The 18,178-nt window shown below is 41.7% G+C and overlaps 1 protein-coding gene across 1 annotated transcript in view; it reads left to right on the top strand.

Annotated features, from left to right (window-relative positions):
- The first annotated feature begins 14,448 nt into the window (after positions 1 to 14,448).
- The window catches only part of LOC117552933 (androgen receptor-like), a 35,830-nt gene continuing 32,100 nt past the window's right edge, over positions 14,449 to 18,178 (top strand). The window contains 1 exon segment of the mRNA XM_034226640.1: positions 14,449 to 15,844. Coding sequence (XP_034082531.1) covers positions 14,799 to 15,844 — 1,046 coding nt within the window. The 5' untranslated portion in view covers positions 14,449 to 14,798.

Here is an 18,178-nt window from a genome sequence, read left to right on the forward strand (position 1 = left end):
CAGAGGGGGGGGGGCGGCTAGTGGAGTACTTCAGGAAAGTCGACAGGGGGGGCTAGTGGAGTACTTCGTGACCACAGTGTGAACTTGTGATCACAGTGTGAACTTGTGGTTAGCGCAGCTCTCCAGTGAAGGGGGGGAGTCTCCCTCCGCAGCCGGTTGGCGTAGTTTTGGCACAATTCCGTTGTACAGACCGACGTTAACAGCAGCCCTGTCTGTGCACACGGAGATCGACTCTGTCGTCCGGTGATCTAACCACCTTCTGGAAAAGCTTCACAAGTACGTCGGTACGCAAATGCGCTTTGTGACACAAGTGACGGTACGCATTTCAGATTACGCACATAACCTGCGTACCAGTTATGTGCACCCCTGTACTACAGCAAAAGTATTCTCCGTCGGGACTTCCTGCAACAACACCACGCCGTTATCTGGATTCTGATTGGCCAGAAGACATTATCAAATATGTTCTATTGAGAAGACGGTCACTACGTGACAAAAGTTTTCAAAACCGTGGCTACTGAAATCAATCTTACTAACTGCTTTCTGTGCAATTTACGCCGCGCGAGTTGGCAGACTTTATTTTGCTTACTTTAACATCATTTTCCATGGTGGGGCTAAGCCATTTCTTGGTATGGGTGTAGCCTACCCCAGCCATACCCTGGCGCTGCCACTGGTGGCACGTATGGGGCGGGACATTCTGCACATGCGTTAAATATTTTAACGCAATTAATTCAAAAAAGTAATTACCGCCGTTAACGCGATAATTTTGACAGCACTAATATATATATATATATATATATATATATATAGCCTATATATATATATATACACTACCTATATTCCCTAGGTGAATGAAGAATTCCTCAGAGTAACCACGATACCCCTTGAATCAAGGTTCATGCAGAAACTGCGAGAAGTGCAGTGAACTAATTCAAGTCGTCAGAAAGAAGGGTGGAGCTATCCGGGAGAAGACAAAGCTCCTGCCAATTGTGGAAACGGTATGTACAGATATTTTTTACTTTACTGCTCACTTACATATATGCCTCAATAACAATAGATATCTTTTTCAATACATAATCAATTATTTATAGCATTGGTCACTGATCCGACACAGCAACCTTTTAGCCGGAGGTTTCATAGACTTGGCACATTCATTCTTCATGTTTTTCTACATGTTTATAGGTGCATGGGAATGGGAATTCTTGGCTGTTTTTTCATGGCCTTAATATGGTTGACACACTAATTGATGATATTGTAATCATAATTGTATCGACTGATATAAAAACGTGTTCAGCCCTACCTTCACGACAAACTGCTCTTTTTTCATGTCTCTACTGTCTAAATGCATCCTTACTCATTTATCACCTAAAGCTCATTCCCATGCATTCATTCCTACATACACTAGCTCTCAATCCCACATTAACAAACCGTGCCACACTCACACTGATTGAATGGACGAACTGAACAATTAACATTAATTATTGTGACTGTCTTCATGCAGGATACTGACACCACTACAAAGAGGGAGATTGCTCTCAAATGTCTCATCCTCAACATGGGAGAATCGGTGGAGGACCTGATCAAAGAATTCCTGGTAAAGCAAGAATACTGTTGAGGTGTTACAATTCTAGCTAAGGCTGTCCACTTTATATGATGTGTTACATTTTACATAACATTTGAGTTATTTAGCAGGTGCTCTTATCCAGAGTGACTAACAACAAGTGTAATAGGAGTACAAGTCATATTCAAATGTCACCAACACAGTGAGTAACCAATAGGCAGTCCTAGTAGTGTTTAAAGACGTGCTCAGACAATAGCTACAGACAAGAGCCAAAGCAATGCATCACGATACAATTCCTTCTTACAGCCAATTATGGCCTTCCAGGACGTCCACGTTATGTCTTAACAGTTAGGCTATTCATCTGGGGGGAAACCCGAGCTATATTGATTTCAGGTTCTTTTTTCCTAAATTATTTTCCAGGTGTCGGAGAAGGATGAGGCTGGACAAATTCTTCAGCGGGAAACTATCGCAATCTTCGTCATCAGAGATGCACAAGCCGCAACCAAAGACATTGGCATCATTCTTGAGGGACAAGAGGTTGTGAATAAGTTGGCGTCTGTTGCAAATGCTGTCGCCATTCTCCTGGGCTTCCTTTATGCTCTCAATCTGGAATATCCCAAGACATTAAAATTGACGTTTGAATATATCCAGAAAGTCTTCATGGAGCTGGACCCGAAAGGCATGGCCACCAAGGTCAAGGAGCTCTATGACCAGCTCTACAATAGAGCTTAGTTCAGGTTTCCTACACGTCCAAGTTTTCCAGTCATGGAAAATGATAAAGACAATAACAAGTCACAGAAAACGTATGTGACTGTCCTGGAGAATAAAAAGGTTACACACCTGTTGTGTGATTAGTTATGGGTCGTCATTCTGAAGTAGAACTGTTTGAAAATATAAAAACTGTCCTAGCAATTACCCTGTGGCACTGATGGGCTCTGCTCTGGCTGGTAGAGTATGCAACTGTTTTGCGTACGCATTTGGTTTCAAAGGTCAATAATATGTTTGGCTGCCGGCTCTTCAAAGTTCCAAATCTGAGTTTACTGGCTAACTTAAGACTTGACTCACTTTTACACGATTTTTCAGAATGTGTAGAATGTCTTCATGTCTGGTCAGCTCAATGTTAACCTCACTTGAGGATTTTACATTTCAGCACGTTTGGGATTCCAAAGTTAATGTTATTGGAGTTGTACAATGTTAAGGTAAATCGGGGTGTCTGTGGAAGACTTAGGCTGTGATTTAAAGCATGCAAAACATAACTAATTTAAGGAAGAGGGCTTAAAAATACAGCTAAATTGTTTTACCCTTAAAGGTAATATTTATTAAAATTATAATTTAGGTATTGTTCTCACTGTAAACTGGTGGCCATATTTTTGCTTGCTTATATCACAGCATAAGTCTGAAAGATATTTCATTTTCAAAAGGAACAGTCACTTTATAGTATGAACGTTTTTCATTTGTTTTCTTAAATATTTTGATATGTGGGGCTGACAATCAGACCATTGAAACTTGACTGTTTTCTGGCTAGAATTATTTTTCATTTGTATGCCTTTATACAACCGCGGTGCAGTTCTATGTATTTTAAATTGTTACTTTTAATTTGAACAATGCAGATACCCTGTAAATATGGTTGTTTTACAAGTAATAAACCCGTTATTAAATATCACAATGTGTAAGGAGAATTATTGATGTAATCTATAGTTTTTGGATTAGATTAAACATTCAGTTTATGTTCCTTAAATGAGAAAAATATAGTTTGACAAAATGTATACATTTTTGATTGGATAAAACAAATAATATTAATTTTCACGAGAAAAAACTGTTTGATAAAATCTATATATTTTTTTGTTTGGATTAAATATAGAATTTAAATTAATTGACTTCCTTCAACAAGAACAATATACGTTGTGCCAAGACTTATATAATAGTTTCCATGGACATAAGAAATATTGTTTGAGGCAAGTTATTTATTTTTCATTGGCTCAAGCTATAAAGTATAGATTAACTATTACCCTAAACATTTTTAATTGGTTGAACGAAATACTTTTATCAGTGTATTAATATCTAATAATAAAGATAATAAAATTCAATAACGTGCTTTAACCACTGGGTGTCCCTTTATATCAGCTGTGCACCGTTATGGTGTAAATACAGCCTATCTACCAATTGGATCAAATATAAAAGTCAGCCGAATTAGTGTTGATACTGCAAGGAGACTTCTTGTGTGAAAAGAAATGTAAGATGTTGTTTAATTGCTGACATATTTATGATCCACGTCACGTTTTCAGTTTTGGCGGCAGTTCCTCATGTTTGTCTAGAAGTCTTCTCATCATAAATAAAGAACTACGGCAGATGTGTAATATGTAATGCAGCCGAACCGTGTATTACAATGCCGTTATGTGATGACTTTCAAAGAGAAAAGCAAGCACACTCGGAATAAAGTATTATTTTATTTTAAAAAAATGTTTTCGGATATCACATCGCATAAACACCATTTCCCAACGTGCATTGCGGCTAAACCATCCAATCACCGAACTGAGGATCTTGCCTACGTCTGTTCTATGGGCTCAGAACAGTCTCATAATACACACATGCACATAGGATTCAAACTTGTATTTCCGGATCCACACTTGTGTTTTTCAATGCATACACAAATGTGTTCCGTTTCATATACATGTAAATAAAATCCAATTACAGAAAAAAGTTTTACATATGTATTTTTGATCCTCACTTATTAGTTTCCCGTTTAAATCCTCTGCACCTGCAAACACAAACAGCTTTCTGTGCACGGATCGCTGTGCATTCGTGTGTGGGTTTTTTGAGACTCCCCTGACGGTCAGCCGATTCGTACTTGTAATTGTTTCTATCTATAGCCAATCAGATGTCTCCTTCATTCTAAGCCAATCACATGAGCGCGCCCCCACGAGGGTAAGATTACTTCATATACGCATTTTGCGCAGTCCGGTCAGCTCGCTTAACAGAGGGTGGAGCTTCAGGTGATCATGCAGAGCAGCGTGTCTCCATCAGACTCAGCAGCTGATCTGATCTCTCTCTCGCGTCCGGTTATACTTCACTCGCGTTTATGTCCATATCGATCAGATCCAGCTCTCCTGATCGGCCTTTATAGAGAGCACCGATCAAACTATTAAGAGTGAATATCGGCCGATAATGACCGGCGGGGCTCCCCCCGTTAACAGGTCTAGCACTGGCTTCGTAGTGCACTGATCGATTAGGCTAAGCTAACCTGTAGCTGCTCCCTCCACACTCACAACAACTTCATACAGACATAAATAAAGCAGCTGTATTCGCCATACAGGAAACACACATTTAAAACAGTTTTGCCTGCCGTTTTTGTGTACAAAAGCAGAAGTTTTAAACGGAAAACAAATATGTGAGGATCAAAAATACATATGTAAAACTTTTTTCTGTATTTGGATTTTATTTACATGTATATGAAACGGAATACATTTGTGTGTGCATTGAAAAACACAAGTGTGGATCCGGAAATACAAGTGTGAATCCTTTTGCGGATCATGAAATACAAGTGTGAATCCTTCTGTGTGCATGTGTGTATTATGAGACTGTTCTGAGCCCATATATTTCCGGTATTTGTTTATGACGATGTAATGTGAGATGTGAGATGTGAGACTGGGTTGGAGAATTGCACAGGGGAAAATAACGTATCTATGCCACAATTTTAGATGCAGATTTTGTTAAACTAATATGTTTGCGCTGTGGACCAACACTATACATTGACGGGGAAGGGGGTAGCAATAAAGATAACACCATTAAACAGTTACACAACATAACAGAAATAATATTGATAGCAGCGTCCCTAGCAACCACCTTGGTAACAATGAAAACGTTGTATGGACACCATTTCCTGAAGTAATCTTCGTAATAACTAGCAAACTAAAGATCATGTACATCCACTGCACACATCTGAAATAACAACTCGTATTTCTCGCATCAAATGACATCAAAACGCATTTTAATGGCCAAACTAACCTTAAAATAGGCATTTTACACCGAGAATAAAACGAAGGTCAGCCATGTTTTTTTTTCTGCGGGGAGAAATTTGAAGATCACGTGACATAGACGCCAGCCATTGGAAATGAATGGTGAAAAAAAACGAAGGGATCCTACAATTTCAGGCGTTTTTGTAGAAATACTACGTCTCAAGTTGTGGACCAACGTAGTCATTACACGTTTAGATGTGAGACTGGGTTGGAATAACACTACCATGTGCAATGCGTAATGTATAGCATTTACTCATATTATTATTTTGATTATAATTATTGATCATTAAGTGTTCTCAAAGCTGGTAAAGCTGCAGCTAGTTTGAATGACTTTGTATACTGCAGGGTAGCTTGTGAATTTACTCCAGGTGTAACTAAAGTCTGATTTAAGACTTGATTATATTTCAGGGTGGAGATAAAGGTGGGAATGTGTGGGAGGGCCGAGGGAAGAAAGCAAGGTTCCTGAGAAGCAAAATGCCAAGGCTGAGACATTAGACTCTCTCCTGGTGAAAAACAGGAAAATCTGTGAAAGTGAAAATCCAAGGTTACAACAGCATGGGGGGTTCCCAGTTTGGACTGACTTCACTGTGTTTTGCCCATATTATGACTGACTGCTACTTAAATACTGCAACACCACACTTAAGAGGCTGCTGTGCAATATACACTTCATACTTTATACACACTGCTATTGTGGTCACTTGCTGCATCTTTCATATCTTCACTTTTACAATCTTGCACCTTATATTTGATACCATGAATACTTATTTGATTTCACTTTTTGTGCCTGCCTTTTTTTTTCTCATGTTACTTAACTACTCTACTCCTTCTTAATTGTTTCTTCTGTCTGCACTGTCCTTTTTCTGTAACATTGTAAGTGTCCCCGCTGTGGGACGAATAAAGGATTTCTGATTGAATTTCTACATTTTATAGGTCAATCTTCCAGACCTTGAAGTCAACTAATTGACTCAGAAGTATCCGTTTTCAGCAGGGTAAGACGAAATAGTTGATGTTTTCATGGTGGTACTTTATTTGTTGTGAATGAACGTACAAGAGCTGCTTTCCAAGCACTTTGCGGTACTTACAGTGGCGTCTCGTCACAGCCCCACCTAGTATCAGCAGAAAGTAATGCAAATAATGATTCCCAAAATATGCAACATAAATACATGTTAAAATATATTTTAAGATCATGTTTAGTCATCTGACCTGTTTTAGTCTGTGTTCTTCCAATTAGTGTCTACAGTGTGCCTATTGAGCCGTGTTGAGCGATGTGGGCCAAGCCCCTCTCTCTGCTGTATAAATGAACGTGTAGGCCTACTGTAAAAACTACACTGCGCATGGTCAGAGTATTTTTCTATTTAATGTGTGCGGCGAAAAAATAATCACCATAGGGGCACTGTGCTGCCATACCCACCAAACGTCATCTCATAATTCAGAGAGCTGATTGGCTGTAAGTATGTGTGCCGTGAAAAGTTTAGATGTGAAGAGGAGACGAGAGAGAGGAGTGTATAGCGATTCAAATCAGTATAAACGGAAAGAAAATGAATGAAGTTGACCATCTACTTCAGCTTTGGTAAGTTCATTTTATGTCATATCTTTTGTTGATCTTCTGTGTTTTGCCTATAAGCTATTGCTCTGCTGGATCGATTGATATTGTGGCCTCGGTGGTGAGGTCACATCACCGAGGTGTGTGTGTTTTATTTTGTGTTGCCATAAGTTAGTCTCTCTCCGTTGGTACGCTGGGCTAATGCTAATAATGTTAATGCTAGCAAATAAAATGACGGCTTCACAAAACTTTTCGGAGTTTTACGGGGCATGGTTTGCAATTCGCCCAGCCAATCAGAAATTGGAACCTTTTCCTCCCCAGGAAAGTACCACCTCTCTAGCAGGGACTTAAAAGGGGTGAAAAGGTTTGCATGAACTATAGGTTCTAGTTCCAGATCTTTTTGGTGTGAAAGCAAAATCCCACGAACTATCGGAACTATTCCTGGGAAAAGTACTCCGGTGTGAAAGCGCCTAAGGCTGAAAGTTCAGCGTACTTAAAAACAGGACTTTTGGCTTTTTTATTTGATCATTAAAAATAAAAAAGACCTACGGGAAACCTATGTCAAAAAGGATCAACATGCATTTGTGTCTTTTTTTGAACAAATGCATGCTGGACAATGGATTTGAGTTTGCCTGTTTCGATGTTGTTGTTGTTGTTGTTGTTGTTGTTGTTGTTGTTGTTGTTGTTGTTGTCATAACTTGCAGATGGTTGTGTTTCCTGCGGAAAGATATGGAAGAGTGGCATATTTCAACAGATAATCCTGGTTGACATTACAAGTCATGACAGCATACCATTAAGTGGAAAACGTTAAGCCTCTACATCAGTGGTCGCCAACCGGTCGACCGGTCGAGTGTGGTGCGGGTAGATCGCGGACCGTTAAAAAAAAAAGTAACAAAAGAAAGAAAAAGAAAATTAAAATAATAATGTTTGAAAAATACGTTTTTAGATGTAAACCTATCATCCACCACCCCGTTAGCAGGTGCCACTTGATTGACGTATATTTGAGACACCTCAATAATATAATACATTAACCGTGCTTTACGTGAACCTCATCATGACACAAGAGAGGATGGTAGGACTGCAATTTCCCGTGTTCAGTGAATGCAACAGAGGCAAGTCACCAGACCAATCAGAGAGTTGTATGGAAATACACGTGTGCTTGTGTCATTCAAGCTCGGCTCTGTGTGTGTGTGGCAATAGCGCATTTAGTGTGATAGAGAGAGGGAGAGAGGGAGAGAGGGAGAGAGGGAGAGAGGGAGAGAGGGAGAGAGGGAGAGAGGGAGAGAGGGAGAGAGGGAGAGAGGGAGAGAAAGGGACCGGTGCTAGCCGGGACCGTGATGTTAGCATCTGGTTAGCTAGCTGCACTAACGGACATAAGGAGCTGTTTCCACAACAAGCTGGAGGAGAGTCCTCCCCTGTCAGACTGAGGGGCTCAGGTGAGCAAAGGACTCTGAGTGTTTAGAACGGTTTTGTCACAAATTATTCAAAATATTATTTCCGCGGCACACCTTATGATCATTATAGTTATACAAACAATAGAGAATAAATGAAAAACAGGTATGAAATACTATATGGCAGTAAAACAAGAATACAGTTTAAAAGGGGAGTGATTTGTAAAATATCCATAAAGAAAAAGAAAATCTGTTTACAGTTCTGTTTCATATGGGTGCTGAGAGAGGTATCCATAGATCTCTTCATGTTGCTCTCAAAGTGCACCAGATTGATGCTTTCAACTTCAATATTTAAAGGTGAGGACCTAGAGGAGGTGAGGACCGACCTAGAGGAGGTGAGGACCGACCTAGAGGAGGTGAAGTCCGCCCCCCACTCATAAAAAATAGCACTTTACCCCTGCCTATATGCCGTGAGCTGATTATGGAGCCTTCATTGTAACAGTAATTCAGATGCAATTAGCCTATATAAAAGGCCTCAAATTGGAAGCACTGTCTGGGCCGTCTTTTTCACTCAATTCTGCAATAGGTAGATCTTGCCTTTCACCTAGGCCGAGGTCGGTGATCTTGGGCTTAAAAAGGTTGGTGACCACTGCTCTACATACTTAAATTCCTTCCATCGGATTTGGAGCTTTTATGACTTCCTTTATTGTTAGTTTTCTAAAACTTTGAATGAACATTTAAAAGGTGCATTTTCTGACTTATTCTGTGTAATGCTACGTCCCGTGTAGTCTTCTTGTTTCAAGCCATTTGAAGGGATCCAACAGTGATGAGAATCCTTGACATTTGAGGGGAGAGCTGTGGAAAAGGCCAGCATATTTTAAGAGACAAACAGCACGAGCACCGAGGCCCTGCTCTTGTAGATACAGCTAATCTGGAATGGCCGCGGTGTCAGAGTGACAGAAGGCTGCCTCCCACACCAAGTTGTCTTTTCCCAGCTGGCAATTTGTGAAATGGTCACATAAGATAGCTATAAAAATCTCTGTGAAGGCCATCCTTAAAGAAAAGTTAACATCAGTTCTCAACCTTATGAGAAAAACAACCCTCAGATCTACAATCATGATAAATGTTGAAACGAATTCCCAGAACCAAGGACAGAGCACGAGCTGGGGCAATGGAGAACAGATGTTCATATGTAAAGGTACATGCGCATAAATATGCCTTAAACTGTGATGTGTGTTAACGCACACCGGGTCAGTGGTAAGCCCTTTTTCTTATAAACTATATGTAGGCTACCTTTAGAAAACATGGAGCCTTAGTTATACATGCTTTAAAAACAGAATCCAGGTGGCATTACAGTTTTTCAACTCACCTTTTGAAAATTAATTATAGATTAAGTGATGCATTATTGAGGGTGTGGCTGCTACGAGTCACAGGTTGGGGCCTGCAGCCTCTGGGTGTCCGCTGTATCTGAATCATACTCAAATGGAAGTAGGGACAGGGTTGCATTGGAGTTATACCTTGTTTCATGACGGAAACAATTAATTGATCGATTGAATTACTCTGTGATCCATTTTTTGGTGGTGGTATTATTTTATTTATATGTTAGCTCTCAATAGCATTATTGATTTCCACCATAGCTGGCTTGTTAGGAGTTAAAAGGAAGTAGTGGGAAGTTTTTGTAATCTGATTCGAAGGCCTATATCACAACAAGCCTTTTTTTCTTGCCAGCCAAGATAAGCATCCCAATTGATATCCAGATGAACTGTAATTACAGATGCGCCTTGCTAACCAAGTGAGCTAGCTAGTGCTAGCTAACGCTTGTAACTTAAGGTTTGTTTTGCTAACGCTACCTGGCTTCACCCTCATCAAAATATGGTCACTTCCAAAAAACAAGATGTCAACCAAAGAGCTTCAAAGGTAGTCTACAAACCACAGAGGGACTTCATGGTGACAATTTCCACTTCTTTATGATGGTAAATAAACACAAACAGTAAAAGTCGAACAATAAATGAACTAGGTCAATTTAGCCTTTGGGGGATGAGAGATTAGGTTCAGATGAAGATAAATTCAGCACTTGTGTGGGCGTTTATCTAGGGCCGGCCCTAGACTTTTGGGGGCCTTAAGCGAGCTTTGGCTTGGGGGCCCCCCTCACTTGAGCGCGTTCTCACTACACACAACACGGAACCAACTTTTGTCTTATGATGTTAGCATAAGCACACATATTGTATAAATAAGTATGAAAACATCGTGAACCTAACGGGGCATGCTCCCCCGGGAAGATTTTTACCTAGGTAAAATATACCTCTAGGTACATTTAGAACAGATAAAAAATTTGCGATTAATCGCGATTATCTATGGACAATCATGCGATTCAATATTTTAATCGACTGACAAAAAACATAACATTTAGATTGTATGTGTCAGGTTTGAGCGAAGCAGGCAGGACCCAAATGCAGGTTTAACAGAAAATACCTTTATTTCAAGGCTACAAGTAACATACAGAGCAGAACTCTCTCCCCCGTGAACAGTCAACAACATCAAGGATCTCACCAAGACTAACAGAAAAAGCAGAACCTAAATGCACACCTAAATGCACACAGGACTAATCAAACAAACAAGACACAGGTGAGGAGGGCGGACAGCCAAGCAGAAGCCGAGAAGGGGGACTCGGGCGGATGGCCCGGTGGCAAAGCAGAAGCCGAGAAGGGGGACTCGGGCAGATGGCCTGGGGGCAAAGCAGAAGCCGAGAAGGGCGACTCGGGCGGATGGCCCGGGGGCAAGTCAAAAGGGCGGTGAAGTCCGCGGTGGGGAAACTCAGAGGGCCGGGCTCGAGGGCGAAGGCTGCAGCTGGGGAACACAGGGGGCCGGGCACAAGGACGGGCAAGAAGGCGGCGACGGGACAGCTCAGGAGGACGGGCGGGAAGGAAGCGCCGGGACTGCTCCGGAGGACGTGCAGGACGGAGGCGGGACAGCTCCGGAGGACGGGCAGGAAGGCAGTGCCGGGAGAGCTCCGGAGGATGGGCAGGGAGACGGCGTAGGCCGCGATGAGACCCCACCGGGGTCAGCTGGATCGCCGGAGCAGGAGCCCAGGGATCGGGAGCACTGGGAGCTGGAGATGGCAGGACCCCTGGTGGGACAGGAACTGGTGTCGGCCGGACAGGAACCGGAGCCGTCGGGACAGGACATGGAGTTGGGACATGAGTCGAAGGGACTTGAAAAGGGACTTGAGAGGAGACTTGAGAAGGGACTTGAGTAGGGACTTGAGTAGGGACTAGAGAAGGGAATAGAATAGGGACTAGAGAAGGGACTTGAGAAGGGACTTGAGTAGGGACTATAGAGAAGGGACTTGAGTAGGGACTAGAGAAGGGACTAGAATAGGGTCTAGAGAAGGGACTTGAGAAGGGACCATGGCTGCTGGGGCCGGAACCGGGGCCTGAACCATGGCTGCTGGGGCCGGAACTGGAGCCGGAACCATGGCTTCTGGGGCCGGGACCATGGCTGCTGGGGCCGGGACCATGGCTGCTGGGGCCGGGACCATGGGTACTGGGGCACGGGCTGGAATCCTGGCCATGCGTTTCCTTCCATGCTGCCTTGAAGCCTTGTGGAGGCTCAGAGGTCCTCCAAAGGCCAGACGAGACCCAGCGAAAGGGTCCTTGAAAGGAGCCTTGTTGGGAACTGTGGCAGGCAAGGGGCTAGCCTAGCATGCCAGGGAAACAGGCTACCGAAAAAGTCCTCCACCCACTCGGGTAGTAACTCCCTTAACCAGGACCTCAAGGTTACTTCTTGGCGTGCCGTAGAGATGATAGACTGCCTCTCTTCTCTACTGGAGGCGTATCGACAGTCATTTTGTAAGCACATTAAATTGTAAGTCACCTTGTACAGGCTGTCTGCTGGGTCCATTCTTGGTGAGATCCTTCTGTCAGGGTTGAGCGAAGCAGGCAGGACCCAAATGCAGGTTTAACAGAAAATACCTTTATTTCAAGGCTACAAGTAACATACAGAGCAGAACTCTCTCCCCCGTGAACACAGTCAACAACGTCAAGGATCTCACCAAGACTAGCAGAAAAAGCAGAACCTAAATGCACACAGGACTAATTAAACAAATAAGACACAAGTGAGGAGGGAGGAGAAAACACAGAGGCACAAGGTGAACACAATCGGGTAATCAGGCAGGAGGGAACACAGAGACAGGAAGCAACAGACAAGACAGGGGTTGAACACTTTTCAAACTAAAACAGGAAACCAAAAAGACAGATCGTGACAGTATGACCAAGTGTTTATTTAATATCTCTGGCTAGCTATAGCTACTTGCTAATGGTTTAGCTTACCCCCTCAAAGTAACGTCAACGTAGCTGTAATGTATGCTTTGCTTACATGTTCGCATAACTTGGAAGTTTACTGACATTTACATACCTTGTTTACCTGGCTCAAGTGGTGGCTCTGGGGTTGTTGTGTGAGCCACCATTTGAGAATTGTCGTATTTTTTAAGAAATGTTTTTATTATGTCCATCTTCAAAAACTCTGAGTCCGACTGACAGTTTATTTTAAACATTGTCACAGCTCACAGGATAGGTACCTGTCAGCCAATAGAGAACCGTAGTGTCCTAAAAACGCGTCCTAAAACCGCGTCCTAAAACCCGGAAGTAAACTTCTTCCGGTTCCTTCGACAAAAATGCAATGCAATTTCTCCATAGGATTTTGGAAAATAACTTGAAATAAGGTCTGTGGTTGACACACATTTAAGAAACAGATCACGTTTTGTTCAGCTGGGTAATCTCTACATGTCTACCCATCTTTTATAATTTTCGAATCATAAATCTATCGATCATAAATCTATCGATTAGATTTATGATTAGAAAATTATAAAAGAACCGGAAGAAGTTTACTTCCAGGTTTTAGGACGAGTCACTGCGGTTCTCTATAAGACAGATGTTTATTTCCATTCAACTCTCTGGTTGGTCTGGTGTCTTGCCTCTGTTGCATTCACTGAACACTGGAAATTACAATCCTGCCGTCCTCATTGAGAGAGGGCTCCTCTCTAGTGTCATGATGAGGTTCAGGTAAAGCACGGTTAATGTATTATATTATTGACTCAATAATATACATGACTTTGAGAGTAGGCAATCTAGCCATATTAACAAAATTAATTAAACATACTTATCACAGCGACGGTGTACTGATATATATATTTTTTTCATTTCATTTTTTTTTCCATTTTTCGCTAGGGGGCCCTTAGTGGCTGCGGGGCCCTAAGCGGCCGCTTACGTCGCTTAATGGGTCGGGCCGGCTCTGGGTTTATCGATTCACCATGTCCGTTAACATCCAGTACATCAGCAGAAGAACAACCTAAAGCATTATACACTTTACCTATCACATAATTGCCCAAATACAGTGTGAGTGTGGGTGTGCATGCACTCTGTCATAACTTAAGAAGTTCTAAAAATAATAATGTTTTTTTTAATTTAACACTTGTTTTAAAGGTTCTGTTTGGTGTTGTTTAAATCTGTATCACTGTGAGGTGAGGTCTAATTAGTTTAATTTACTCCTGGGTACTATACACATTCATAAATGTATAGAATTTATAACTAAAACCATGTCTCCAAGATAAACATTTGTTAAACTTTATAAGGACCCTAACATGTTTGGTTACTTGTTTGGCCCTAAGCTATTTTATTTATGTTCACCCCATCATTTGCTTTTGTTTATATTGATCTATTTATCTTTTTCATTTAAAGTTGAATTGTTATTTGTACAATTGCAACGGATTGAGATACTTTAGGTCAATGTGTTCATCATGTGCTTATTTTGCCTGCGTGCTAATATCATTGGTTCTAGCGCGTCGGTCCCTCAGGGCCACCGTAGTTTGGTGAGTTTGTTGCAGCATACAGCCAACACGTAAATAATCAACGTGGAAGCACACCTCTCGTTGGCTGAAGCATCTAAAAATCTAACATTTGACAAATAAATGAATCAACGCCCTGCTTTTATTTCAGAGGGGAGAGTGTCGGCTCCAGTCATCTTCTCCTGACTTCGCCTCTTATCAAATCTCCTGTGAGCGCCTCTGACTCCGAGGATCTCACTTCAGGAGGAGTTAGTGACTCCTGTAGCTCCCCTGAGACCTTTCACCAAAACGTGTTTTTCACAAGGTGATAGTTGCAGAGACATTTGTCGTTCAAAGTCCAGTCTGTTGGAAGAGTACACACTTTCAGGGAAATTAGCCAAACTAACGGACAGTTTGCACATCACTTGGGGTGGGAGAACACACACGGGCGGTAGTGAGCGCACCCAGCATGGCGCTACAAACTGAAGAAAGTCTGGTGTATTTAACCAACAACTCAACAGGAAGCGGTGTGGGCAGCCTGGAAGAAGTCGACAATGCAGACGCTAACATGTACGGCTCCGGACACGTTAATCCGCTAGTAGCCTGTGACATGGAGCAGTTCCGTCAGACAGCTGCTGCTCCTCGGGAGGAGCGGTCAGACGCAGACAGCCGTGTGGGCGACAGCTCCTCTTCTGCCTGCGCCACAATCTCAGAAACAGCTAGGGAGCTGTGCAAAGCTGTGTCCGTTTCTTTGGGACTGGCCATAGAGTCCGCTGACACAGGAGACATGGACGCTGCTCTCCATGACCAAATGCGAGGAGAGTATTTGTTCGGATCCTTGCCTCTGAACTGTCCCGGAGCTCAGGGGGCAGTGGCGGAGTACGCGCGCCATGACCAGCACTCTCTGTACGGCCAGAAGCAACTGGTGGAAATGTTCAAAAGTTCGGAGACTGACTCGCGCCTGCAACACATCGCCTCCACTCGGACATCTACGGAGGAGCCACACTTCGCGCTGTGCGAGGCTGATGGCATTACTTCAGAGGAGATCGATCATCTGGACACGACGAGTGCAGCCTCTTGTCCTTATGCCACAACTGCGCCAAACAACTTGCCACACTTCGGACACGCAGCCGAGGAGCGACCGTGCCGAGGCTACAAGCCCCCCGACGAGGAGAGAGACTTCGGGGAAGCTATGGAGAACAAGTTCGGTGGTTATCAGCCGGACCAATACAGCGTCAAAGTGAAATGTGAGGACGGTGAAGCTGGCCGAGCTCTGTGGGACAGTAATCACACTTTTAATGAGAAGTACAACTCGCAGTGTTGGGGCTCCAGGCCGTGCATGAACGCTTACAGCACAGGGGCCAACACCGCGTTCATATGTCATCCACATGAGAGGAGCGCCGTGCGTCCGGAGCAGTGGCACCCGGGCGGGATGATGAGGCCGCCGTATCCCAACTCCAACTACATGAAGCCGGAAGTCGGTGAGTGGCTGGATGTCGCCTACAATGACACCAGGTGAGCTATAACAATGAACATAATAAAGACGATAACAATAGGTTTATATTAGGCTACATTGTCTTTCTTATTAAGTGGGACTTTATGCCATTATTATAATGGAGCAGAGACGGGTGAGTTTCTCTGACTTCTAGAACATATTGCACTCTGATCTTAATTCATTCATACAGGTGTCCAATGTGAACCGTATGTGTGACCTTAATCTGATCCCAGACATGGGCATCTTGAGTGTCACCTGTTAAGTAATCCCTATACATACATTATAACAAAATATAATATTTACTCTATCATCATCTTAACCCAACTGTAGCACACATTTAAAATAATGTAGTCTCTCCTCGTGCATTCTTATTTTATTTCTTCCTGACAGATATTTAAGGTCTTCAATCTTTTTGTTTAATTTAACAACCAAATGTCAAATGTAACAGCAGGGGGGCTGGGGGAATCATGTTTTCTACTGCACTGACAGCAGAGGTATTTTATGACATTATGTACATCTATGATATCAGGTTGCTTTTATTACATATCTTGCAAACTAAGTTCTGCATTTTGAAAACACATATTTGTTGTCTTGCTAGTTCCAATCATTGCAGTTTAGATGCATATGCCCCCAATACATTATATTTTGTAATGTTGTATATTACTAAATGAAGTTCTTTCATATGATTACTGGATGAAATACATTTTCCACTTAGATGTTCCTTTAGTTTGAGTTATTCTCAAAGCCATTTTAACGATGTGCTTAATCAATTTTAACAGTATTAAAAAAACAATAAAGTAATAATATCTTTCAGTTAAACATAACATCTATAATGTTACTTTCAACAATGATTTAGTTTGGCCTTCATCAAACATAAAATACCTTTCAGTGTTTGGTGAGTATCATTTGTAATAACTAAATGGCTCCCATGAAAGAAATGTCTCTGGAATGTGTTTTCTGTCTTCCAGCTTTGCTTGCCATGATAAATGTAGTTTTCTTGTAAGAGAAAGAGTTTGTTGAATTGATTGGGTGATTTCATGAATAGACCAGATAGCCTCCACAGAATACACTCCGAATGGACCTAAAGCCATGTTTGGCTATACAATCGGTTTTAAAGAGCATTTGAGTTTTACTGTTGGGTTTGACAATTTATTTGAAAATGATGCCCTCAATTATATGTTGACTGAGTTCCACAAAGGACCATGTGTACCCCAGACACAGTGTACTGCAGCTGACCCTTATCACACATTTGACCTAGTTTTCCTAGAGGCAATAGACACATGCCCGTTTATTTCTAGGTATTTTTGAGGAGTCGGTCCTCATCATGTGGATTTATTATATAGTTGTTTGGACTTTTATAGCTACCATCAGTTCAGTTCTAAGACAGATAAACAATTTCATTTAGCTGCGGTTTTTATCTAAAGCGCTCACATCAGTATCATAGACATACCTAATAATTAGTTGTTAAGCTTATTTCCCATGGACACTTGGACACTTAGTTGAATTATTTAATTGATGCTCTGCTGTTGTTACGAAGTTAAATTAACAATCTGCCAAAAATATCCCCTCCACCATGAAGGAGTTGTTGCGTCTTGTTTCTACTTGTCATGCAGGGTGTGTACGAGGCATACAAATAAATGACTTAAATAATAAATACACAAAGAAACAAAAGCCTGGGTTAAAATTTAGAATCCGACCTGAAGCAGGATGAGATGAGCTGGTATACATACTGTGGGGGTAATTAGGGATTAAAGGCGTTAAGTCAGATGAAAGAGAGTCGTGGCAGCTGCTGCTGAGTTAGGCCTTATGTGCGTCTTAATAATATTTGAAAAAAATCTGTGCAGTAGATGAATATGCAGTTTATCTCAACATGCTGAACATGAACACTTTACTACAGATAGTGCCACCTGAGGAAGACAACAATGGGTTTTACAAATGTTTGCAGCGGTGGAATGTAGCTAATTTCCTACAGTATTATACTTTCATTGTATTCAGTTTATACCCCACCTCACCTCACCAGCAAATTATTAAACTCTTTACTCCGCTACGTCTGTTTGACAGGTCCATTTACTTTTCAGAATAAAAACTCCTTACATTTCCTGTCCAGTTAGAAACATGTGTTTCCAAGTTTGGTATTTTTCTAATGTGATTATTCCGATAGATAGATTACATTATCAATCTCAATCTTCTCAATCTTTATTTATTTATATAGCACATTTAAAACAACCTTCAGTTGACCAAAGTGCTGTACAGGCAATAACTACAATATTAAATAACACAATGGGAGTACAATAATAAAACAATAATTAAAAACATGATAAAAAGCACAATAACTAGAAACATATATATATATA

Source organism: Gymnodraco acuticeps, unplaced genomic scaffold (assembly GCF_902827175.1).
Source record: "Gymnodraco acuticeps unplaced genomic scaffold, fGymAcu1.1, whole genome shotgun sequence".
Classification (NCBI taxonomy): Eukaryota; Metazoa; Chordata; class Actinopteri; order Perciformes; family Bathydraconidae; genus Gymnodraco; species Gymnodraco acuticeps.